The 18,169-nt window shown below is 37.1% G+C and overlaps 1 protein-coding gene across 5 annotated transcripts in view; it reads left to right on the forward strand.

Annotated features, from left to right (window-relative positions):
- SPOCK3 (SPARC (osteonectin), cwcv and kazal like domains proteoglycan 3) overlaps positions 1-11,291 on the forward strand; it is a 374,306-nt gene extending 363,015 nt beyond the window's left edge. For all 5 annotated transcript variants that reach the window (XM_060101614.1, XM_060101609.1, XM_060101610.1 and 2 more), the window contains 3 exons: positions 5,707-5,769; positions 8,573-8,710; positions 11,128-11,291. In XM_060101614.1, the coding sequence (XP_059957597.1) occupies positions 5,707-5,769; positions 8,573-8,710; positions 11,128-11,291 (365 nt within the window). The remainder of the gene's footprint in view (positions 1-5,706; positions 5,770-8,572; positions 8,711-11,127) is intronic.
- Positions 11,292-18,169: the final 6,878 nt, after the last annotated feature.

Genomic DNA, 18,169 nt, shown 5'->3' on the forward strand with positions numbered 1-18,169 from the left:
ATAGATTAAACCACTAATGTGTTTATAAACCACTTTAAACAAAGTTTAAAAAGTAGATGATTGGATTTGTTAAAATATTCTAAATCATACACACACACACACACACATGCACAGAGACACACACAAACTCATACACACTCACATACACAAACACACACTTGTTGACTTAAACTATTGCATATGTGCTTTTTAGGTGACTGAATACCCCTAAAAAGTTTTGCCCTGGTTTTAATGACTAGTATACCCTTAAATCATTTACAGCAGGGGTCCCCAAGCCCCAGGCTGCAGACCAGTACTGGTCAGTGGCCTGTTAGGAACTGGGCCATACAGCAGGAGGTGAGCAGTGGGCGAGCGAGCAAAGCTTCATCTGTATTTACAGCCGCTCCCCACTGCTCACCTTACCACCTGAACCATCCCCCCCCCCATAGCTCCCATTACCACCTGAACCATTCCCCCCCACCATCCATGGAAAAATTGTCTTCCATGGAACTGGTCCCTGGTGCCAAAAAGATTGGGGACTGCTGATTTACAGAATAAAAAAGTAAATCCAGGTAAACTACCATAAAGAGACGTGGTCTTCTGATGACAAATGTTATTTTAATTTTTCTTTGATTTTTATGATAGCATGTCCAAGTGTTTATACATGAACATTTTAAAATATTCTGAATAACTCTGAATGTTTCTACTGCAGAAATAAATATTTTTGCCTTAAAACATTCCTAGATTTTGCAGTAATATTCGTAGAACTGATTAAAGGTCCCCAAAAGATTCTGCTTTATATACTTTTCATTTATTATTCTTGATACTTACTTCCAAAGTATCAAAATCTTCATAGTCACATGAAGACATCCTCTGAGATCATTTAATACACAGTAGAGATAATTTAGTAAATGATACCTGAGCTGGTTAAATGATTATACAGCTTCCCAAATGCTTAGGAGAGTTTGGCTAATTCCATTCATTAATATGCTAGAAAATATTACAAAAGCTCTATCAGGGTAACTGACTATGGAGTTAGCTCATTAAGTAATTTCATGGAAAAGAATAAACATTAAAAACGTTTTTTCAAATGTTTCACCTTATAAAGAATGTGTTTTTCCTGTTTATTCAATAAAAACAACAAGTTCTTAAGTTTATTATAATTAGAGTAATATATGTATGTATGTGTGTATGTGTGTACATATATATATAGAGAGAGAAGGAGAGAATAATGTATAATGGGGCGTTATTAATCCAGGTTGACTTAAAACTGCAATCAGGACTATAGTTTTATGGTTGTTGGAAAATATCTGAAAAATAAAGTAATAGTGTTGTTTTTTAAAAAAATACCTTTCAAAAATAAAGTAAGGTTAATTTCAAAAGTTTAGTAAATGAGGTTGAGAATATAAAATTTCAGGCAAGTGAAATACTTGCAGTTTTCCAAGGGAAAAAAATTGTAACCTAAAAAAAGTTTGTAATTAGTTAAAATGCATATCTGTTTCTATGACTGATTTTCTGAAATCATGACAATTAAGCAACACAAAATGGATATGATTGTGGTTTGTGTGATTTCATTCTAATTAGCTATAAAAGAACAAGTAGGAAAAATATTAATTTGGGATTTCTGTTACCTTAGGTGTTAATAACTTACTTTCATAAAATATATTTTAAGCCCCTACTCAAAAAAGTACCTCAATGTATTAGTTGCTATTTCAGTTAAAGTCCTGTTGTGTAAGATCCAGGAAAGAGAAAGTAAATTAACATTTATTCAGGCCCATGTCGTCTTTTGGGCACATAAAATCATTTATCCCTCATACAGCCCTGTGAGAATGTAACGATCTCGTCCACAGCTGAGGACGACACTTAGTGATCTTGAAGTCCTTCATGTTACAGAATGAGCGCAGGGACAGGGATCTGAAACTTCTTTCTGCAGCAGCTGTACCTCTTATTCTTTTTTCAACTTTATTGAAGTCTAGTTGATTCACAATGTTGTGTTGATTTCCACTGTACAGCAAAGTGACTCAGTTATAGATATATATAGATATAGATGTGTACATTCTTTTTCATTTTCTTTTCCATTATGGTTTATCTCGGGATATTGAATGTAGTTCCCTGGGCTCTACGGTAGGACCTTGTTGTTTATCCATCCTGTATATATTGATAGTAGTTTGCATGTCCAGCAGCTTTACCTTTACATTCAGACTTTGCGAAGTCCTCATACATAAAATGCTGAGAGACGCCCCTAGGCAGCTTGCTGGCAAATCCTGTTCAGGGCAGGACCCCGGCCAGTGATACACCCGATGGGACGACAGTGAGAACAGTCGCATCTTTCCAGGTCGTGTATGCCTTCCAGCCACAGGAGGAAATGTCAGCACGGGCGTCATCTGCATTAGTTTTACAAAGGATATTTTTCTTTAATTTAATGAAAGATATTAAATACAGGCAATGTTGTCCTTTGGTATTATGAATATTTGAAATTTGCACAAAGGAAACCTAATAAAGTTATTTAAGTATATCCATCCTGTGAGAGGCTCCATGAAGGAAAGGGATTGGGCAGAGGCCTCCTGAGAAAGAGGCTGAGCTGGTCCGGGTGCCCCCCCTTCAGGGAGGTGGCACCGCCTGCAGGTGTGTGTGGCACCCACTGAGTCACTCACACACCTCTGCAATGTCTACTTTTTTTGCAGTTTTGACGTCACATTGTATCTATATAGTTGACAGCTAATAGAAGTATACTCCCTAGAAATAACTAGTTGTGTGTATAGAAAGAATACCTTTGTATATTAGTTGTAAACATAGAGATATTTCCTTATTTATTTTTCCCAGTGACATTTTATTCAGTTCAAAATTGTGTGGGAAAATAAAAATGAATTATCATTGCATTGACAATTATCCATTCATAATATAGATAATGTGTGAATGGTTCCAATATAAGGCTTTGAGGTTTTAAATTCAGAATGCAAAACAACGAACAATGTTAATTTTTTAAAAAACAGCATTTTGAAATTAACTAGTAAAAGATTTTAATTCTTTTTTTTTCTTATTTTTTACAACTACTGTTGGGAATAATTACTTGTAAATTTAATGATTACATTAAAGCCTATATTTTATAACTCATGATTTTCATACAATTTTAAGCATATAAAATCAGAATTTTCCATAAAGTCAAATCACCATTAGATTGGGGGAAATAAATCTTGTGTATAAACTTGTGCCTAATCGTGTCCAAACCTTCATGCACTTTGCCACCTCACTGCCCTTTCATCTACATCAGTTGTTTGCAAGAGAGTTTAATGACAGGTAAAATCTCAGTCACGCTCTCCGAGTGTACCTGAGTCAAAGGCCAGACAGAGCACAGGATAGATATTCACAATCCAGTACTGTATGTAGCGGAACAGCCCGATCTGTCATGACTTCTCTCGAAATCTGACAGGTTCCCCTGCACACAGCTTGTGGCTGCCCCAGGTTTATTCAGGGAGAGTCAGACTCGGACGTGCCTGATTTCGGGCAATCCCACAGGAAGATAAGAGAAATATCACTACTACTTAAAATAACTGTCCCATAGCAGTGAGAAGAGTTGCTTTCAATGTAGTATTGAAACTTCAGCTAGAACCTTTCCTCTTGGTTTTAAATGTCATATTTGGAGGTCAGTAAATTTTAGGTCTACTCTATAAGCCCATATTATGCAACTTCATTCCTATTCTGTTAATAATGTAAGACTCACAAATTATTAGAAAAAAACAAAGGGGTCAGTTGAGCCAGTATCAGTGTGAAGTAGAACAATAAGGTAATCAGGTTTTTCAAGCAAATTACTTTTTCTTCATATTTTTGATTCCTCCAGGAAAAGCTTTGTTGGCCTGACATATTAAACTGTAAAATACATACTAAGTTGTTTGTCTCATTGTCTCTTTCCACTCTGCTGCTTACATGCAAATTTAATAACTGAATATTGTGAGCTTGGTTTGGTAAAAAATTCTTAAATTATTTGAATTATATTTTGCCTTTTCACTAAAAAATTGTAGTGGAGCAAGTACTAGTTTATTGTTTTGCTGTTTCAGTAGTTTGTGATACAGTTCTTATATAGCAAGTATTAACAGCAAGTTTTTACAATAAGAGTCTAAAGTACATTGAACTGTTTTCAGATAAGAATATGTATATATATATATATTAGAAAATACATAATTAAATATAATAATATAAGCCAAACTATATTATGTCTATTTAGAATTTTATACTTCTCTGAAACTAATCTCCTTCTAAGTGGTTTTAAAGAGTTTGAAAAATAGGCATATACTTATTTCCAAATTGGTTTAATGTTCTAAGTTTATCTTTTAAAAGATGGCTTCTCAGAAATTATTGTATATTACATCCTGTTTCCATATTGGGTATATACTGCAAACATCTGGGTGAAACTGAAAAGACTGAAGCCTGTCAGTGTTATTCAGTATCAAAATATATAACAGTGTCTCTGAATAACTTGGAAGCATTCACGTTTTCCTAGATTATGTTTCAACGTGAAGCTGTTTCTCCTGATCGTAGAAACTGTTTTAAATGAGGGAAAACAAAATCAGTTAGTTTGGGAAGCAACCTGTCAGTTGTATTTACATTAATGAGTTGATTGACCTTTTAAAAGTCAATGAAAAGAACCATTTTCCATCCTATAAGTATTTTATACCATTCTCCTTTCTTTCATCCAATTCTGTCATTCTGAGGAAATTAAGATAATCAAACAATAAGTAGAAAAGCCTCTCTATAGAGAAGTAGACATAAATGTAGATGTAGATGATGTAGTTGTAGGTGCAGATGTAGATGTAGATGATATAGATGTAGATGTAGGTGTAGATGTAGACGTAGATGATGTAGATGTAGATGTAGTTGATATAGATGTAGGTACAGATGAAGATGTAGATGATATAGATGTAGATGTAGATGATGTAGATGTAGGTGCAGATGCAGGTGATGTAGATGTAGGTGTAGATGTAGATGATGTAGATGTAGGTGCAGATGCAGGTGATGTAGATGTAGGTGTAGATGTAGATGATGTAGATGTAGGTATAGATGTAGATATAGATGTAGGTGCAGATGTAGATGTAGGTGTAGATGTAGATGATGTAGATGTAGGTGCAGATGATGTAGATGTAGGTGCAGATGCAGATGATGTAGATGTAGGTGTAGATGTAGATGATGTAGATGTAGGTGCAGATGTAGATGTAGGTGCAGCTGCAGATGATGTAGATGTAGGTGTTGATGTAGATGATGTAGATGTAGGTGCAGATGATGTAGATGTAGGTGCAGATGCAGATGATGTAGTTGTAGGTGTAGATGTAGATGATGTAGATGTAGGTGCAGATGCAGATGATGTAGATGTAGGTGCAGATGCAGATGATGTAGATGTAGGTGTAGATGTAGATGATGTAGATGTAGGTGCAGATGCAGATGATATAGATATAGGTGTGGATGTAGATGATGTAGATGTAGATGACATACATGTAGATGTACATGATGGTGCAGATGTACTGTAGGTATAGAGGTAGGTGTAGATGGATGTGTGTGTATATACATGTATATGTATACATATATGTATCTACTTGTATGTGTCTCCATAAGTAAAACAGTTGATATGTAACGTGTCTTCTAAAGCCTTGTAAATCTAACTAAGGTTTGGTAACATAGAAGTCCCCCCCTCTTTGTTTACCTATTACCATTGAGGTGACATTAATGCCGTTGCAGACCCACCTTGCCAGACGGAGCTTGGCAGTATTCAGAAGCGGCTCGGGGTGAAGAAGCTCCTTGGTGAGTTGTGGATCACTCTCTGACACCTTTACTGCTTACATAAATAACCCTGGGGAAACAGCAACACAAAATCGATATTTATCAAAAAAACGTGGACCTCACTAAATTTCAGCAACAAAATTTATGACGTTTTTGAAAGTCATTAGTCTTACTTTTATCTCACCTATTGAAAGATATGATGTCTGTTTTATTACCCTAATATAATGCTCATTTTGAAAGTTATTAAGTAAAAAAGAAATTTAAACAATGCTACAGGTAAAAGCAGCAGAAACTTTGGTTCTAATTCTGTGGTTGACAGTTCACGAATTGATGGTATGTATGTATGTAGAGAGAGGGGAAGAGAGAGGGAGGGAGAGAGAGAGAGATGGTTAAAAGCATGAGCTGAGTTCCTCAGGTAAATGGGAACAGATTTTTTAGTTTCTCATCAGCACTTTTTATAAACTTACTTTTACTAAGTAAATGTATGTATTAGATGATACATAGATACATAGATAATTCCAAATTTCACCCAAAGCCTTGAAATATTAGAATGCTTGGCTATTAACTGATTGTTAAACTATTACATATGATTATTTTCTTTATTTTTGTCAACATACAGTTTTTCAATACACTCTTTTGGGGATAACTTTAGATTCAGAAATTTTACAAATACAGTAGAGTCTCCATGTATCTTTCACCCAGCTTCATCTAAAGTTACCATCTTACCATGTATAGATTAACTATCATATATTTATCAAATCTAAGAAATTAACATTGCTATGATCCTATTAATTAAGCCTCACACTTTATGTGGATTTCACCAGTTTGTCCACACAAGTCCTTTATTCTATTTTAGCGTACAGTGTAGAACAGCACATATGCAACATTTGTTGTTGTTGTTTTTCATGTATGTTAATGCTCTTGTATATTTAGTGGCACATAATTTTATGTTTTAGATCTGATTAATCTGTATTATGATATGTTATCTTTGTAATTACAATATTGTATGTTTATATGAGAAGATTTTTCATATTCCTTGAAGATTCACAATTTAAAATAAATAGGCTAAATTTTTTAATACAGCATTTTAGATGTGAAGCCACATCATTAGATAAAAGCTACAATGTATCACATTTCTTTTAACTCTGTTACAAGGTGCACCTTTCCAGCTCACAGGTGGAAACGTTACCTTGGTACCTGGGTTTGTTTCCTTCTACAAATCGAAGTTCATTCATGTGCAGTGGGAAAAGCCATCGACATTCAACTGGAAAATATCTTCGACTTGGTCAAGTTCTATTAGTGACAAAAAGCTATTAACATCCAGGCTTTGATTATTTGATGTTACATAAAATGAAAACATATTTAGAGCCCAACTGAGAGGAGTCACCTTTATTCATCTTACGTAATAAAAATGAAAGTCATTACTAGAGACACTGACCCTTCAATCTTCCTTCTGAAATGGGTAGGAAAGCGTCCTTCTCTGACAGTCTGGCCACTGTTATGCGGTAGCGGGTGCGATGCATCCAGGCTGCATGCTGTCTTGGTGTCTGCAGTTCTAGGCTAATTCCTAATAATGCTTTTCTGCTTCCAGAGTGTACTGGCAGAGACAACAAATGAAATGGCCACACTAACTGTCCATCTTAACATTTTTATGTCAAGTATGTCAAATTATGGTATTTTTTAAGAGGTAGAGATAATAATGTTGAAAATCTTCCTTATCTTTCCTGCTATAAATCCACAGAAGGTGTTCTCGAGTTTCCCATATTGGTGATATCCGGTCCACCTCACTGAAAGACCAGAAATTCAAATCCTTCAAATGAATTATAATTTTCAAACTGAATTGATTATTTATGTATCAGAATTTTGAAACTTTTTCAAAGGGTTAAATAATGATCGCATATTGTTGCAGGACTAAATGGAACAGTCTCACGTTTTATCTGTTTATTAGTCATTGTTTTTCCTTTTTTCTTTCACCAAGTAACTATAGTGTGTCTGGTCACTGAGCAGACAGTTGGTCAGGAAAGACAAGAAAATTGTCTAATCTCCTAAAGCCTACACTGTAGTGTGGGAGTGTTTTTTGAAGAATGTGAATTCACTTCTCAATTATTATTGCACACTTATCGCTAGCAGTGTGCCAGGTACATGTTAGATATTATATTATGAAAGTAAGTGTCTAGCTTCCCACTAGACTGAGTGTGAGTTGTTCGTATAACAATCAAAATCAAGGGAACCGGAAGTTCCCAATACAGAGGGTACCGCAGAGTAGTGGTGAATGCATGCAGTGAGAGACACACACGATGGAAGAAATATATCAGAAACCCTCCAGCCTAACAGAAGGGGGTCACATTTCAGTCGAGCTTTCCATTGCAAGAGGGAGGGAAGGAGAGGGATTCCAGGTGAGGAGAAGATGCATAGAGAGATGAAGCAGGACTGGATTTGTAGAAAACAGCTTGATGTGGAAAGAGCTGAGGATGCATGAATGAAAATTGGGGGAAATAAAAGTCAAAAATTGGCAGTGATGAGACGGTGAAGGGTCTCATATGCCCTGCTGAGTGGTCTGGGTGACTGATTATGCATGGCGTTCATCAGCTCTAATTCTGTATATTGTACATACGGAAACAGCCCCCTTTGCAGAGTGATGAAAAAGACAAGACAGTAAATTTGCTCAACAGAAGAAATGCAAGGACTTCACTATGACAGCGCCTGCTTTGTTCTACCTGCACCGGAGCTCGTAGCCTGCAGCCGGAGCTCGTGTGTGTGTGTCTTGAGTGAGTCAGTGCATGGTTGGTGACTCTTGTTCCTACCGCATGTGCGTGTCTCACAGGACAGTACGTCCCCCAGTGTGACGCAGATGGTTACTACAAGCCGACGCAGTGCCACGGCAGCGCTGGGCAGTGCTGGTGTGTGGACCGATACGGAAGGGAAGTCGTGGGGTCCAGGAGGCGTGGTGCAGCGGACTGTGGTAAGGAGGAGGGCCGCGCGTTCCACGATTTCTCCCCCGCAGGATAAGTGCTGGAGAGTCGCATTCTCTGCCCGACTCCATGCAAACCCTACGGAGTGTACTGGGCGGGGGCACAGGAAGGCTCGCTCCCAGCATGTTAGAAAAAGTTGTATAACTAACAAGTAGAACTGCATAACTTAGATATTTTAAGGAAGAATAATGAAAGGTGGGCCGCTTTTACTCCTTCAAGTACGGGAAGGATGTCGCATGCCTTCTGTGTTCCTCTCGGGTGAGGCAGACTGTGTCATCCATTCTGCGCCCTGTCACCCGGCCCTGGTGGGTGCCGTGTCACCACACAGCACCCTCCCATCTGTGTGCCTTTGGAGAAGGTCACTCAGGGAGAACACGGGAGCACCAATGAAAGAAAAAGTAACTTTTTAAAGTAAGGGTCCATAAATTGCAGCTGTGCGAGCATGTTTCCTTATGTTTGGGTGAGAAAATATAGTTTTAATTGTTTGAAGGGTAGTTATAATTAATATTCTAGTTCTTTTTCTGAGCATGCATTTTATATATAGACCTAAAAAAATAATATTACAGTTAAGTTGAGCATAACATACACACATTGTAAAGTTTTAAGTGTGATGTCTTTTGTCTTTCATGAAATATTTTTTTTGAATGCAGGTTTCAAGTCAGTATTTCTGTTTGTACTGTGGAGAGTTTTCACTGTACACACACTGTACACATTTAGCTGTACACACACACGCAGACGGAATTCACTCACACACACACACACACACACACACAGACGGAATTAATGGATTATGTTTCAGCTAATACAAATGACCAAAGTGTAAACAAAGTACTTGGTCAGTCTTGTATTTCAGAAAATGTTTAGTTTTCTCCTTTATGCAATTTTTAAACTGATACACTGTGACTTTTTAGAAATAGATAAATGGTAAATGGTATAAAAGCAATCGTGTTTAATGCTTAAATGCCTGTTCTGCATTTATTTATTCCACAACACTTTTAATAGCGTGGTTTTGGCTTTCGGCCAGCATTTTCAGATTCCGTAGGATGGAGTGCAGTACTCAATAGCTACATTACATACTTGTTACATGTGGAGAACACAGCTTTGTAACACATAGTTTGAATGAGTTGCACTATCAGTTATTTCAGTTATCCGTGATGGATAAAGAATTTCAGGTGTTTATTTTATAAATAATAATTATATGGAGATGAATTCAATAGGTGACAGGGAAATTGTTTTGGGAATGTGACTTGTGAGTTTTCTCGGCATGTTGAAATTATTAAGAAAATACAAGAAGTAGAAGAGTACAAATAACATTTTCTCCACAAAAGATACGAACTTCAGTGTGTTGTATTGTGAAATCAATCAGTTCAAAGCACTGGATGACATTAATAGGATTTGCTATAATTAGCTACCAAAGAATTATTAGACCAAAATATTAGAAAGGGTAGAAAATAAATACACTGGTACTAGGGAAGTTGGGAAATGATTACATTCTGAGACATGTGTGCATTATTGCCTCCGTAGTCATCATAAATTTCTAAACATTTTTTAAAATACCTACTGGCTGTGTTAGTTTTCTGTTGCTATTGCAACAAAATCCCTCAAAGTTAGTGGCTTAACCCACACAGATGTCCAGCGTGGGCTTCCCCAGGCTAAGGTCAGGGTGTCTTCAGGGCTGGTTCCTTCTGAGGCTCCCTCCCGAGGACAGTGTTTCCTGGCCTTGTCCTCTCCCAAGACCACTCACGTTCCTTGGCCCAGGGACCGTTACTCAGCTTCTGAATATTCTTCTGTAATCACACTGCCCTCTGACTTCATCTGGAAACAGTTCTTTGATTTTAAGGATGCAGGTGATCACCTGGGCCCACCCAAGTTACCCACATTACCTGTCAGCTCCAGACCCGTGATTTAATCACATCTCCTGAGCCCCTTTACCATGTAAGGTCACATAGTCACAGGTTTCAGCCATGAGCAAGTGAACATCTTTGAGGGGCAACTATTTTGCCTCCACACTAAGAGAAGAAGTTCTCAATTCTTTGTAAAATTCAAAGTTTGACATGGACTTTATAAAACCTGGGCTGAGCTCAATATTACTGAACTGGAAATCTTACATATCAGACCTCAGCAACAATTCTGCTTTTTAGCACTGTCTATTTTGACAAATGATAAAGAATGGATTTCACCTTATTTTTGTTAAGAAAGCTAAAGAGCAAATTAAAAGTTTATTTTATTTATCTTTAAAAAAATTTTTTTCTTGGAGTATAGGTGATTAATCATGTTGTGTTAGTTTCAGGTATACAGCAAAGTGACTCAGTTTATTAATTTCCTCAATTTTCATCAGAATTTTCTGACCCTCAGAAATTATCCCAACACTCAGTCACATAACATTAATGTTTACTTTTTTCCTAAGCTATTGATTTTGAGATCTCTGGAGATTTTGCAAGTGGAGATTTCCGTGAGTGGGCTGCTGATGACGATGAAGATGACATTATGAACGATGAAGATGAAATTGAAGATGATGATGAGGATGAAGGGGATGATGATGATGGTGGTGACCAGGATGGATACATCTGATGGATGAGAGCTGACAGCAACAAATTCTACGTGTCTTTTATTTACCAAGTGATCCCCTACTGAGGAGTACCTTCCTGCCCCAAAACAAAATGATTCTAAAACTCACTTATATTTTGTATAATTATTTCAAATATTGCAACTAAAGTCATAGAACTTTATGTTTAGAGAAGTATCATTTACTTTGAGTTTTTATATGAAAAAGAGAACACATATGGAGTCTAGCCAGACAAGAGAAAATTATGAAGAGCTACTGATCTATGTAAGTCTGCCACAAACAAAACAACTAGTGCTTGTGATATTTTTTTGGGAGAAATTCTAAGTTGAATCTACAATAACATACTAGTGACCTGGATTCTAAGGATTTTATAAAAATATTCATGACCTTAATTGCAGTTTCCAAGTAGACTCTTCCCAGAGCTGGAGTGATTTAGAGGTGAGTGAGGGAATAGCACAAAGTGAGAAGAACAAAGTCATCATCCTGGAGACCTCCACCATGTTTGTATGTTTTTAGTTATGAAGTTTTAGTGATGTTTTTAGTTATGAAGTTATTCTGGATGTGACCAGATACCTTACAAAATGGCCAGTAGGGAAAAACCGTGGATTTTGAAAGTTAAAAACATAGTTGTCCTTTCTAATTCTTGTTTTAATTTAGACAGCAGTCTCATGTTGATTTGTTTGATAATCTTAACCAGCATGATTTCTTTATCTTTCTAGGTTTCTTTATCTTTCTGACCAGCAACTTAGGGTGCAGAACTTAAAGTAGAAAGACAAAGGGAAAGATTCTCTTAAACCGTATTTTTACAAAAAGTTTGTCATTTGCCCCAATATCAAACTTAAAAATCTTCATTCTTATTTTATTTTTTATGTTAGATAAATATTTGCATTTAATCTAAGAATTATGCCATTTTTGTTACTAGTGTCAAAACTTAGAGAACATACTGTATGGTGCCTTGCAAAATAGAAATAGAAGGTTTCAGCATGCATCCCCACATAGGACATTAGGCCATAGATAGGCACACCTGATCACAAATTAATACCAGTCCTGGTACTGCTGCTGGAATGAAGAAAATAGAATACTTCCTTTCTTTTTTCTACTGTTACAGAGTTACCATGTGGACTTGTTTATGATTATTGTGTGGAGTAGCATTTAATATTTAACTGCAACAAAACTTACTTTAATTGTTGTATTTAAGTTAGCATGTTAATTAATCATGTAGCCCTTCTGGTACACCATTGCTTTTAAGGATATCAGACCTATGGTTTTGTGCCCATAATAAAAGTGGAAAAACCTGTTGGGTGTTACACACTGGTCTCACCATTTAAACAGTGGGTCAGCTGGTATCCCAGTATGCAATCCACTGAAATAAAGTTGTTGGATTCTTTCCATTTGATTTATATACACTAAGAAAAAAATCTTTAATGTTAACTTTATGTAATATTTAAGGTAAAATGCATTTTCTTTTTTACTGTTTGTGTATAGTTTACAAAATAAAGAATCTTGCAACCAAATTAAACTGTTCCTTAATGATTTTCTGGGGTATAGATAGTAGCATGCAGGATTCTTGATCTGTTTCTTGATTTTTAAAAAGTATACATCACAAAGTAGCTAGAAAAGTTTTTTTTTAATTTTGAGTTTCAAAGTCAGAGCTCTTGACATCTTGCATAGTTTTTATTAGATACGTTTAACAATATTTTTTGTCAGATTGTTTTAATTGTTTTCATTTGTCATATCATTGCAAAGTAGATCATTTCCTTTGTTGACAGTGGTATTTTTAAGCCCATTTTTGTGGTATTATACTTAACATATTTAGCTAAATTTCTATAGCAGCTGCATTTTTTGAAGAGTGACAGAATAACCTTATCTGTATAACAAATTATAGAAATCACAAAATGTAACTTGTGGATTCGTTGGAAAAGACAAAAAAATCAAATGCTGTATAGAGGTTTAGCAAATGAATTTAAAGTAACAAATATGGTGGTCTTCTAGTGAAGCTGTTTTTTTTTTAAATTTTTATTTTATATTGGATTATACTTGATTTACAATGTTGTGTTAGTTTCAGGTGTACAGCAAAGTGATTCAGTTATACATATATCTATTCTTTTTCAAATTCTTTTCCTAGTTTATTACAGAATATTGAGTGGAGTTCCCTGTATTATACAGTAGGTCCTTGTTGATTATCTATTTTATATATAGTAGAGTGTATATGTTAATCCCAAACTCCTAATTTATCCCTCCCCCCTACCTTTCCCCTTTGGTAGCCATAAGTTTGTTTTCTAAGTCTGTAAGTCTGTTTTTGTTTTGTAAATAAGTCCATTTCTATCATTTTTTTAGATTCCACATATAAGTGATATCATATGATATTTGTTTTTGTCTGACTTCACTTAGTATGATCATCTCTAGGTCCATCCATGTTGCTGCAAATGGCATTATTTCATTATTTTTTATGGCTGAGTAATATTCCATCGTAAATATGTACCACATCTTCTTTATCCATTCCTCCACTTATGGACACTTAGGTTGCTTCTGTGACTTAGCTATTATAAACAGTGCTGCAGTGAACATTGGAGTGCATGTATGTTTTTGAATTATAGTTTTGTCTGCGTATATGCCTGAGTGGGATTGCTGGGTCGTATGGTAGCTCTATTTTTAGATTTTAAGGAACCTCCAGACTGTTCTCCATAGTGGCTGCACCAATTTACATTCCCACCAACAGTATAGGAGGGTTTCCTTTTACCCATACCCTCTCCAGCATTTATTGTTTGTAGACTTTTTGATGATTGCCATTCTGACTGGTGTGAGATGATACTTCATTGTAGTTTTGATTTGCATTTCTCTAATAATTAGTGATGTTGAGCATCTTATGATGTGCCTCTTGGCCATCTGTATGTCTTCTTTGGAGAAATGTCTATTTAGATCTTCTGCCCATTTTTTGATTGGGTTGTTTGTTTTTGTGATATTGAGCTGCCTGAGCTGTTTGTATATTTTGGAGATTAATCCCTTGTCAGTTGCCTTGTTTGCAAATGTTTTCTCCCATTCTATGGGTTGTCTTTTCGTTTTGTTTATGGTTTCCTTTGCTGTGAAAAAGCTTTTAAGTTTACTTTTAGGCCCCATTGTTTACTTTTGTTTTTATTTTTGTTACTCTAGGAGGTGGATCCAAAAAGATGTTGCTACGATTTACATCAAAGAGTGTTCTGCCCATTTTTTTCCTCAAAGAGTTTTATAGTGTCCAGTCTTACATTTAGGTCTTTAATCCACTTTGAGTTTATTTTTGGGTGTGGTGTTAGAGAATGTTCTAGTTTCATTCTTTTACTTTTAGCTGTCCAGTCTTCCCAGAGAATGGGAAGAGACTGCCTGATTCCTCCAGCTCCGTTTTTCTTTCTCAAGGTTGCTTTGGCTATTTGGGGTCTTTTGTGTTTCCATACAAATTTAAAAAATTTTTGTTCTATTTCTGTGAAAAACGTCATTGGTAATTTGATAGGGATTGCACTGAATCTGTAGATTGTCTCGGGTAGTATAGTCATTTTAACAATATTGATTATTCCAATCCAAGAACATGGTATATCTTTCAGTTTGTTTGTGTCATCTTCTATTTCTTTCATCAGGGTCTTACAGATTTCGGAGTACAGGTCTTTTGCCTCCTTAGGTAGGTTTATTTCTAGGTATTTTATTCTTTTTGATGTGACAGTAAATCGAATTGTTTCCTTAATTTCTCTTTCTGATCTTTCGTTGTTAGTGTGTAGAAATGCAAGGGATTTCTGTGTATTAATTCTATATCCTGCAACTTTACCAAATTCATTGCTGAGCTCTAGTAATACTTGTTTTCGCTCCCTCAGACTGCAGCATGAGTCCCAGTAAAGCTTTGCCTGAATTTGTGGTCTGGCCTCTTATCAATTTCTGTGGATTAAAGCATCCAAGAACCCGGCTTGGTAATTGAAGAGGAGGCAGGCAGGCTTGGGATGGAGGGAAAGCGTGGGGAAGGAGAGCAGTTGATGAGCAGAGCATGAGCTGGTGAGAACAGGAGAAGGATCGGGGCCAGACTGGGAGGCTCCAACATGCCATGTCGAGCAGTTTGGAGTTATCGCAGAATCTTTGGGGAAATCATCGAAAAACGTTTATGAAAAGAAGTTACAAGACCAATTTCGTGATATAGAAATTGCCATGTATGGATCTATGGAGAATAGACGGGGTGGGGAGGGTGGTGAAACTAAAGACATGGCCAGAGATTTTTAAGTGGTGGCCTTGTGTAAAAAAGATGAGCTGGGGCAAACGTGTTTTCTTTCTCATGAATTTGGGAAATTGAAGGAATTTACCAGTTACAGTGCAAGCTGATGATGGAAGGTGAGAATGGCAACCAGACTTAGGAGACGACAGGCTCAGTGAGATTGGAGACAGAGAGTCATCTGTTGAGTGAGGAGGAGCTGTAGGACCCAGGGAAACAAGATGTCCATGTCCCTCGTGGAGCATCAGGGTGAGATGTGCACATCTGCTACCCTGGCCTCCAGACCTAACTGGCCTCCAGCCCCCAGGGGCTCTGCTCTGTCCTGGATTCTTTCCATGGCTTCAGGCAACATGCCTGTCTCCTAGACACTTTTGTGTGTCCTTAAAACAATCCACCCATTTGGGAACTTGAGAGTTTCTGCTCCTTGTAAACCAAGTATCTTAAAGCAGGTGGTAGGTTGATGGCCATATGTTATCAACAGGTCACATGAACGTCATACAAGCAGTCATACAGGACGAAGTATGGACCATAGGACATGGAGGGTGAGATTACCTGAAGGAGCAGGAATGTTTTAAAGTTGCATGTTCTGAAAGAATGCATACTTCAGCTACAGGGAAATTGTTCGCTCTGTTCCTGCATTTCAGTTTAGGGCAGCAAATTCAAACTGTTTGGCTTGAGAAAAGCACCTTAGGATGTTTCCAAATGAAAGATGTTATCTTAATATAAAAGGCTATTTTTCAGTCTTCGGTATCATATGTTTCTCTTTTAACAAGTTTAGCTGCTTCCGGGCAATAACATCTGTTACACGAGGCAAGGTGTCTGACGTGTCTCAAGATTCCTGTTCAGCGTTTTATCTTGTTGAGATCCCTGGCTCACGGTTATTTGGGCCCTGTGGGAAAAGGGATCTTGGGTGACAGAATGACAAATTGAAACATTTGACAATCTTGTAGCAGTGTTGGTCCCTTTGGGATCTGAGGTCAGTAGAATTGTGATCCACTTCAAGGTGCAGGGAAGTACATCTGCAGATGCAAGTCAGTGATAGATTAGAAATGTAGTTTTCAATTTACTGTGCTAACGCGGGTTGAAGGATGTGATGGAGGCATGAAGGGTGAAAGCAGAGGGCCTTTCCTGCATGTTCTGTGATGTGGGTCAGGCGGAGGGCAGTCACAGCGGCCGCCACCCCCCAGGGACAGCGTGGTCCAGAGTTAAGCCCTGGAGCAGAATCCCTTCACATGCTTGGTACTTCCGGAATCCCAGCCGCGATCCTTAGTTTCCCCAGCTCCTAAATAAAGTCAGAGCCCTGCTTTCCTTGCTTCAGAAATGCCTAGCACTCTGAGTGAAGCAGACGCTTAGCTGTTAAGTGGAAGATTGTTGTACTAACCACACAAAGCTCTGAAATAAGAGGGCACCATCTCTCCTGGGTACATTTGACAGGATATGCCAGACCTAGATTATGCAATACTAAAATTTAAGCTACTGGCTATTACCTCAAGGAATTACCTGGTTTGAAACATGATTTGAAACACATGATTTGTGTTTGAAACACAAATATAAAAACTGAAACTGTGTAGTAGTTGAAAATTTAGATGTTCTTAAGAGGGAGACTTTATATATAAAAGAGGATATTTTAAATAGAATGATAAATAGGATAAACAGGATACATTTGAATTTGATAAATGATAAATAAGATTTTAATGAGTATTAATTAAATTGATTTTAATGGGTCATTTTATTATAACTTGATACTGAGAAAAATAAAATTCCAGTAGAGAATTGGTGCATCCTGGAAAATATTTGTGGCGGAGGTCGAACTGTCCCAGGAGGATTCAGAATGAGTGCTTTTCACCTCTGCCTTGGTGGCTTTCTTTGATTGACACACTTTAGACTGAGTATTCTTTGAAATTGTTTGCAAATAAGTTGTGCTGATCTGGGAGCCCATTGGTCTTTTTAGATATGTGTATTTCCTTTTTAATCCACCTATTTTCTGCTAATGTGCACTTTTCTCCATCCGGAAGGCACCCTGCCTTTGACTGTGCTGTGATGGTGAAGGGCTGTGAGTGTTCTCTGCACGTCCAGGGGCGGGGTAAGGACCTTCCCAAATGCTGATCCATACTCTGCGGGTTCTCACATAGAAGAGCAGCAAACCAGGAAGAAGAGCCACCTACTGGCTTAAAAATTAGGAAGTCAAGTCTGCCTTGTGGTTTGTTCTAGAATCTCGCTGTCTGATACATTTATCGCCAGCCAATGTGGCTCATGAACACTTGAAATGAGGGCAGTGCGTCTGAAGAGCAACTGAATTTTTAATGTAGAATTTGGAATTTTTAGCAAAGGAACAATCAAATTCTTTTAGTTAAAAAAAATTTTTTTTTACTGGTCAGCCTCTGGATTTATTCATTAATTCAAAAAGATTTGAAAATATGTATTTTCATTTATTCATCAACTCTCTTCCCATCTCCAGATTTAGTGACATCACTTTGGAAGATTCAGATTGGTCACAGTTGGAGTATTTTTGCCATGCTAATGGCAAAACCTACAAATTGGGGCTATTTTTCTCTTTACCAAGAGCTGGTTGTAAACTACAGCACAGTGAAGGCACAACTTTTATAGAGAACTGCTTTGTGCCAAATAAGAATGACTCTTATCTCTGTCTTGAAAATG

Source organism: Mesoplodon densirostris, chromosome 6 (assembly GCF_025265405.1).
Source record: "Mesoplodon densirostris isolate mMesDen1 chromosome 6, mMesDen1 primary haplotype, whole genome shotgun sequence".
Classification (NCBI taxonomy): domain Eukaryota; kingdom Metazoa; phylum Chordata; class Mammalia; order Artiodactyla; family Ziphiidae; genus Mesoplodon; species Mesoplodon densirostris.